This window comes from Musa acuminata, chromosome BXJ1-8, assembly GCF_036884655.1.
Source record: "Musa acuminata AAA Group cultivar baxijiao chromosome BXJ1-8, Cavendish_Baxijiao_AAA, whole genome shotgun sequence".
In the NCBI taxonomy this organism is placed as follows: domain Eukaryota; kingdom Viridiplantae; phylum Streptophyta; class Magnoliopsida; order Zingiberales; family Musaceae; genus Musa; species Musa acuminata.
In genome coordinates this window covers 38245793-38254556 of record NC_088334.1, presented here as the reverse complement: position 1 = coordinate 38254556, position 8764 = coordinate 38245793, and the positions used below count along the sequence as shown (strand labels likewise).

At 37.4% G+C, this 8764-nt stretch overlaps 1 protein-coding gene across 1 annotated transcript; it reads right to left on the bottom strand.

Annotated features, from left to right (window-relative positions):
- Positions 1–4811: 4811 nt before the first annotated feature.
- On the bottom strand, positions 4812–6150 carry LOC135587793 (deoxymugineic acid synthase 1-B-like). The gene is made up of 4 exons (XM_065079562.1): positions 5816–6150; positions 5494–5737; positions 5233–5412; positions 4812–5153 (listed from the first exon to the last, which is right to left on the bottom strand). Exons 1-4 carry the CDS (start codon positions 6127–6129, stop codon positions 4926–4928), a joined length of 966 nt encoding a protein of 321 aa, XP_064935634.1. The 5' UTR covers positions 6130–6150; the 3' UTR covers positions 4812–4925.
- Positions 6151–8764: the final 2614 nt, after the last annotated feature.

The following is an 8764-nucleotide window of genomic DNA, read 5'->3' as shown; positions in this document are numbered from 1 at the left end:
TTGCTAGCCTGCATAATGTAGAACTTGCTATCTTGAACATTATAAAGAAATGGTATCTTGCACATCGTAAAGAAAAGAAAATATGTCAATTTGCACATCTTTAAATTTGCTAGCTTGTATGTTATAAAACTTACATATTTAAAATTTGATAGCTTGAATGTTCTAAGCATGATGTAACACTTGCTAACTTTTCTAGCTTCAAATTGCATGATGATAAAACTTGATATTATGTTTTTTATGCAATGAGTTGAACTTATATTTCCAAACACATGAATAGTTGGACTTATCCTTTTTGTTGATGACAAAGGGGGAGAAGTATATTGATGTCATGTATGATTTGATCATGACATATTTGCTTGGATTTTTGAATCCAAGAGTTTCTATCAATAAGGCATATTGATAAGGGGAGTTTGTTTCAACTCGGAGAGTTAAGGTTAACTCCATCATCAATTAGTTGTTATAATCAAAAAGGGGGAGATTGTTGAATCTCGTATTTTGATGATGAAGCCAATTGATATGTATTTATATTTTAATCTGTGTTTTGAGTAACGTAGGATGCTTCGATCAGGATGAGACAATTAAAGCAGGAAAAATCATGTTATGCCGGGGGAAAACATGTAAGAAGATTGGACGTCGGGCTGGTGGATCGGTCGACATATCGATAGAAGGCTTCGGGCTGTGGATTCGGGCATCGGGCCAAGAAGAGCAGATATTGTACCAAGGATATAAGAGTTACGGAGTCAACTAGCCGATTGGGCAATAGGCCGCAAGAGAGGATGATGCGCCGAAGAATCGGACGAAGCGTCGAGTGACCAATGACATGCCGGACAACTTGATTAATGCTTAGTATTAATTGTCTAGATCGAAGTGTGTTTTTACATGTATAGGATTAACTACGATAGTAAGACATGAAGCAAAATGAAGTCCCGGAGTCAAGGACGCGATTACGTTGGGAGTTCAAGAGTTCGTCGAAAGCCTAGACATTCATCGGAAGTTCTGGAGGAACCAGCCAAGAAGTCTTGGAGCTTGCTAGAGAAGCTCGTCGGAACTCGCCAAGAAGATCGTCGTGAAGTCCAGGAGTTCGCCGGAAGTTCGTTGGAAGCTCGCTAGAAGAATAGACATAGGGACTTGTTTTGCTTAGCAAATGTTTTAGGATTTAGTAGTTAGCACGTAATTGGGTTTGGATTTGGGCCAACCCAATTAGAGCCAGCTAGGCCCATGTAAGAATTATGTTGGGCCCAATAAGAGGCCCAAACAATGCCCCAAGAAGTCTCATCGTTGTGGCACAGTCTTTGAGACTATGTCAGGCGATGGTACCGCCAGTCTGGGAGGTTATACCACCCCTAGCAGGGTGCCAAGCGGTGATATCGCCAGTCTGGGTAGTGGTACCGCCTAGCACTGCCCCCCAGGAGGTGGTACCGCCAGACCTGGGTGGTGGTACCGCCCAGGACAGTGTCAGTGTTGATTGACACTAGGCGATGGTACCGCCTAGCGCAGGCGGTAGTACCGCCCGTGCTTGGGGAACTCGTGATGGGAAAGTTTTAGGCTCCAAGTTTAAATTAACTTGAAGCCTATAAATACTCCTCTCATCCCTAGTTAAAGCACACAAGCACAAAGAGTTTAAAAAGAAAGAAACGTTGCTAAAATCTTTTGTAATCTCCTCTCCCTCTTTTAAGTGTTAGACTAGTTTGAAAGAGGAGTAAGTGAGTGCATGTAAGGGTTATCTCCTAAACCCATGAAAAAGAGAAGAGGGGTTAAAAGGTGGTTGGTCTTCGCCTATTGAAGGAAGACCTCTAGTGGACGCCGATGATCTCGTCGGAGGAGGAAGCTGAAAGTGGATGTAGGTCACGTTGACCGAACCACTCTAAAACTCTGGTTTGCATTTACTTATTGCTATTTACTTTACTGCAAACTACTTTACTTAGTTATTATGATTCTATATGCTTTTAAAGTGAAGTTTCCGAAATCATTTTCAACGTAAATAGATTTTATCGTACAAAAGTTTTTGAAGACGTGATTTTACCGCTGCACTAATTCACCCCCCCTCTTAGTGCCGACCCCGACTCTTGATCCTAACAGCGATACCACTGCTTAACATTGGGCAGTACCACCACCCAGTTTGGTAGTACCATCGCTTAACACAATCTCGAAGACTATCTTGGATATTGAGCCTCTAGCGGTTCCACCGTTTGGACTGGTGGTACCATCGCTTGACCCAACTTTTAGGTCATTGAATGAGCCTCCTAATAAGCCCAAATCAGTCCCAATTGGCCTCTAATCGAGTTAGTATGATTATATAAAAAAATTAACTCAATTAGCCTCCTAAACTACTTTCATTTAGACAAATGATTACAAAACATGAATCCTTTGTCCGACTTATCATTGGTTCATCTAGTGCTTCGTCTAATCTTTCAATGTATCGTCCTCTCCATTGGCGTATTGCCTAATTAGCATGTTGACCTTCCGTAATATCTGATCTCCTTGGTGCAATGTTCGATCCTCAGCCCGATATCCGAACTTATGGTACAAAGTCCTTCTACCGGCACGTCGATCGATCTTTTGGCTCATCATCCAATCTTCTACCATGTTCAACTTCGGCTCAACGTTTGATTCCTCTTGCTTTAATCAATTTACCTCTCCTTGATCGAAAGTAGTTCTATGTCACTCAAAATACAGATTAGATCACAAACTCATCAATTGATTTCATCATCAAAATATGAGATTCAACAAATAATATAAACTGCATGACTAGGTTAGTATGTCAATAGTTCTCTAGGTTAGTGTATCACAAGTTCTCACCCCCCCACCCCCCCTCCCCCTCTAGCTGATGAGTTCATTTTTATATTTGATCCCTAGGCCTTCGTACTGTAAGGTAAGAGAATTATCATCAGTCATTGATGCGGTATACATTGGGATGCACTACGATACCATTTAAGGGTTGGTGACCTGGAGCCTTGCTTTGGTATCGGTCTCGATGACAGATGACCTATTATAGGATAAAATCGTTACTATTAATAATATAAAATAAATAATATCTCAGTAAAGAGACCATCGAGGATTAATTTATATAAACCATTTCTATAAACAATAATAATATTCTGAAATAAACTGAAGGATCCACAACTGAACTTAAAAAGAAAATATCATTTTATTAAGTTTTGATAATGAAATTAGTTTTAAAAAGAAGTAGTACATAAAGAGTTTGAGACAAATATAAGTAATGCCTAATATCTAGAATAATACGATAACTCCCAACGCATTTAACTAGAGCTTTGTCTCGATTTGGCATGTAAACGAAGTTTTCATTTGTTTTTGTGGTTTGAAATGTAAGGAATCCTCCATCATAGGAGTTGGTTGAGTCGGAATTAATTCAACAAGTATTGTTATAAAATATTTCTGTATAAATATAAAAGCACAAGACTTATCTTTCTTTTTTGAACCAAACAATTCATTTTGGGCAAGTTGTCTAATAGTTCCCTACCTTCTTACATAAATGACATCTATGATTTATATGTTCCTTTTTGTGGATTTAAGTTGCTTTGAAGGATTTGTTCACATTATGCAATCCTTTTTTTATGCTCTTTCTAGACTTTCTTTCATGTTCTTTCCATCTTTTTGATGACTTATAAAATGAACATAATGAGTCTCTTGATTCTTAAGTCTTGTCTCTTGTTGAGCAAATATACTAGTCAACTTATGGAACACTCCACTTATCCTTAATAGTGTTATAGTTCATCTGAAATAACCCATATTGTTTAGGAGGCAAAGAATTAAGTATAAACTGTACTAAGAAATACCCATCCACATTCATTCCTAGAGTTTAATTTTACTGCTAAATTTATCATTTCAATGACATGCTCATGCATGGTACAAGAACCATCAAATTTCATGGTGGTTAATTTGCTCATTAATGTACCGAGAAAAGAATTGTCAGCAGCTTGAGAATGCTGTTCTATAAATTTCATGAATTCCTTTGCACTATCAATTTTGGGAAGAGTGGACTTAATGCTACTTGCAACCATCATTCGCATACCGATAAGCTTAATCTATTTGATCTTTTCCAAACTTTATGGAAAGTCTTTTCTTTCTTTATCACTGTTAATATTAGTGACAGCAGTGGGCGTCTCAACTTGAAGTGCCAAATCAAGATCCTAAACACAAAGGTGAAACTGGACTTGTTTACACCAATGGGAGAAGTTTAATCCGTTAAATAAGAGACCAAACAAAACACACGAATGATGAGACACAGGAATATATATCATGAAATACATGATAAAATACTCTCACAGTAATACCTTGAGTAAAAACGTCATCACATAATCAGATTCAGCCATGCAAATAAACTGCAAATGCATATCAAAGTTCTCCTTCGGATGAAACTAAGATATATGATCATAATAATATTTTTTTATGTTTCACTTTAATTGACAATTAATTGGGCACTGATTAAAATTATTGATCAAGAATCATAATCTTGGGAGACTATCTAAATTGGAGGGACTCTCTCAAGTTAACTATATCTAGTTTTTCTGTTCTCATCTATATAATGATAGGATTCGAGTTCTTATAATGGATTCTCAATACCATTATTATAGTACTCTCGTGTGAAAAATCAGAAAAGGGAAGAATGATATAGTTTATTCATGTACGAATTTTTGAGGCTTCATGATATCCGAGGTATTCAATTCGATATCCAAAGATATATACACTTTATTTTTGATTAATTATAAATTATATTTTAATCCTGATTATGTTTTTGCCCGTATGAGTCTATTCTAACATGAAAGAGAAACCGAAAGAAAAACCAGAAAGACGATGAAGCAGGTTTTTTATTTTAATGATTCTAGATTCTAGCATACATGAGAATCTTAGTTCTACATCCAAAGAACACGACATGAGACAGGTTTGTCTTCCCCGCCCAGTACTTATTTGATCTCACCATCCCACAGCTCTTCAGTGGATTTGTAGGGGCCATCATCAGACACGAAATCGTAGCCAGGGAACCCTTTCCGCTGTGGAATCTGACCAATCTTATGCTTATCTTCATCGCTCAGCTCCCAATCCAGTATGTCCAGGTTTTCTACCATCCTCTCCTCGTTGAAGCTCTTCACCAGAACACAGTCTCCTTGCTCGTACACCCACCTCAAGCAAATCTGTCCACATGCTCACAATGCGTTTGATTCCAAACCCCACCTCTTTTGTGTTGGTGTATGTTTACCGCACAGTCATTACCTGAGCAAGAGTCTTCCCCTTGGCTGCAGCTATCTCTTTGAGGACACCACAGTCCATGACCCAGTTTTGCCCCCAGTGCGTTCCTTTGGCCCCCAAGGGCGAGTACGCGCACACCTGAATCCCCTTAGCCACACAAAACTCCCTCAGCTTCTGCTGCTGCCACAGAGGGTTCACCTCCACCTTATCCTCACACAACAGTACGCGTGATGCAACCATCTCCAAGATTGAATCATACAGCTAGTTGGGTTATATGATCAGTACCTGATTGACAGCAGGAGGGATCTTGGCAACGGAGAGTAGCGTTTCCAGCTTCTTGGAGGACAAGTTGCTGACGCCTATGGACTTCGTTAGGCCGAGAGCATGGCACTCCTCCATGGCCCTCCACACCTCGCTCATGTCGATGGGCAAGAGGTCCTCTTTCGCCGGCGGCAGCTCGTACTTCCCCGGTCTTGTGCTTACCGGCCAGTGCACGAGGTAGAGGTCGAGGTACTCCAGCTGCAGGTTGCTGAAACACGGGGAAGATGGGGGTAGAAGACAAGGCGTTACGTCGAACTTGAAGGTTGAGATGAGTTTGGAGGTCTACCGAAGAGTCTTTTGGAGGGCGGGGAGGACGAGATGAGGGTGGGCGTCGCTGCACCACAGTTTGGAGGTGATGAAGAGCTCGTCGCGGGAGCGGATGGCGCCGGCGCGGAGGGCGTCGGCGATGGCAGCGCCGAGCGGCTCCTCGGACTGGTAGAGCGCGGCGGTGTCAAAGTGGCGGTAGCCGAGTTCGATGGACCTGAGAATGGCGGCGCGCATGGCTTCGGATGAGGCGAAAGGGTACACCGCCGTGCCCATGCCGATACGCGGCATGGGCTTTCCCCCGGAGCTCAGCCTTACCTCCGGTATCCTAACCATGCTGCTGCTGTAGTAGTGATGGAGATGATAAGGAGTCGATTTTATAGATGGAGAGAGAGAGGATATTTTTCTCTAGAATCCAAATATTAGCATTGAGTGGCGACGAGAATACTATCAACATTATCTTTTCGCTGTTGAATTGATATTACATGAGTCTTATTATATACATATATTGTACTACGATCGCAACTGCTTCGTGAACATTTTATTTATCTCCGATTCTTTTAACGACATCTATTTAATTTATTAGCATTTTCTTTTTCTCGAAAAATCTTTTGGTCAAAATTCGAATCATATATTTGATAAAAAGAATAGAAGATAAGAACAATTATTGAAGAAGCTTTATTGAAGAAGTGAAAAAGCTTAAATACATTAACATGTCACCTCTTCTATTTATACAAATTAGGAGAAAGGAAAGCAACGAAGGTTATCGCGATGAGGAAGATGAGGATTAGCCGTGGAACCTCTTAGGAATGTAACTGTAACGGCGTTGGTCGCTGGCCGAAGACAAACGAAGCTTTGCTTTTCTCAACAACGTTGGTCGCTGGCATGATTTCGAAATTGTTAATTTGGATTTTATCAAAATTGGAACCAAATCTATTTTAAGTGACTTTATTTGATGAATCGATATTAGGTGATTCCGATTTCAATTGTAGAATCATCGATTTTGATTGATTAAAAAAAATAAATTACTTTACCAATATTCAAACTCAAGTCATTAAGCTTTAAATTTAAAGTACTAACCATTGCATCATCAAACTCTTTTTTTTTTATTTTTTTAGAGTTAGAACAGATTCACATAAAATAAAATAAATAATATATAAGAACTCTAAAAATTAAAGGATTCTACGTATTATCTATCCTCCTTAACCAGACGTGTAAATAGTTCATCAATAAAAAGTAAAGATGCTTTAAGAGTATATATACACTTACCATAGACTATTAAGCACTTCATATATGGTCGTCATTAGTTGTGCCGTTAAACGATGTGGAATTTGCAGCTCATTCAGCCATAAATCAGTAAAGGGTTCGAGTAAAATGTGAAAAAAAAAGGATTGAAAGTGCACATTGCAATAAGATTTTTTTTTTTCCTTCGCAGGAAAGCATAAAAATTATATATTTTCTATTTCTAATAGATAACATATGATATATAATGGGTGAATTCGAATTCCTAGAAAAAAAACTTCTTCTTTGGATTTTTTTTTTTCTGAAAAACACTTCATATTTTTAGAATTCTTAAGCAACGCCTATATTTTTACTAATACTTGAAATATATCAGCCACCAACTCCTTTTCTTTCCCATTCCCTCATTTTTTTCTATGGACCAATTCGTAGTACAAAAGTATTGTTTAGTATTATTGAAAACAAAATTATTATGTTATAATATTTTTATATTACATTACAATATTTTTTTAGTATTGTTAAAAACACTATAACATAATATAATATATTTAAACACTATGTTATTACAAAATTTATATAAAAATATTATATAATATTTTTTAGTATTACTAAAAATATTAGATCAATTCATCTTATAGATCGGTTCATAAGAAAGAGAAATGGGGAACGTTTGTGCTGAAAAACTTGAAAACATTTTTTTTTAAACCCATATATAATAGTAGTGTTCGAAATTTGTAAATTAATCAGGTATATATATAATATTATATTTTAGATTATGGGTAGAACGCACAATCCCAACTCTTTCGAGCCCTCTTATCTTTATCTTACGTGGATGGAAGTCTCATTCAATAAAACAATATCGGATCAAGATAAGGAATATTTCCAGGGAGGGAGGAAGAGGACGAGCTTGGCGGCTTGGTTGCATTATAACATGATGCAGCAGTGTCTGTCACTCGCGGTGCACATAGTCAGTAGACTAATTCCTTATCTTGAGATTCTGAATATAAAATATCAACAAAGAAATAACATTATTCTCTTTGTTCACAATCATTTCGTCCTTCCTTGTTTTCTTGCGATCCACAGGACGGTAATGTGTCCGAATTTGGATGTAATCGACGACAACTTCTCCATGTGAACTCTTGGGACCGTATATACAGCAGCCCGCGTGGTGAACAGCTGATATTGAGGTGTAATATTTTTTAACGAGTGACGATCCTTTCATTTGGAATCGTGGAATCATTAAGATCGACTTTGTAAGCATAAAAATAATATCATATTGGAATAATTTAAACGTTAAGATCAAAATAAAACAATATAGATTAAAAATTAAATTTATATATCTTTAAATGCCATTATTGATTGAATACCTTTATCTAATTTGGCGTTAAACACTAGGTTGAAATATATAGTGTCGATATGTAAGAAGAAAACTGAAGTATTCTACTCTTCTCTTTATATATTTTACAAATCATAATGATAGGAAAAAAGGTATTCATAATTTATTTTTAATCCCTAGAGCTAAGAAAATCTAAAAAAGAAAATTTATGAGAATCTTTCTTATCAAAGTCATCTCTTAACTTTCATTCCACCATAATCCAATTGAAACTTTAATATATTCTGATCAAAGTTAGATAAGGTCATATAATCGAACATTGTCCATCAACGAGTAAATACAAAATAAAGGTTCAAAAATCATAATAATTAAAATAAAATATTATTTTAAATTTTTTTT

What these genes read in the sequence shown, in the direction of transcription:
- LOC135587793 (XM_065079562.1), bottom strand. Translation starts at nt 6,129, where the DNA reads ATGGTTAGGATACCGGAGGTAAGGCTGAGCTCCGGGGGAAAGCCCATG. An exon ending in GCCCTCCAAAAGACTCTTCG is followed by an intron (nt 5,738 to 5,815) that starts GTAGACCTCCAA and finishes CCCGTGTTTCAG; the next exon opens with CAACCTGCAGCTGGAGTACC. An exon ending in AGGGGAAGACTCTTGCTCAG is followed by an intron (nt 5,154 to 5,232) that starts GTAATGACTGTG and finishes GCATGTGGACAG; the next exon opens with ATTTGCTTGAGGTGGGTGTA.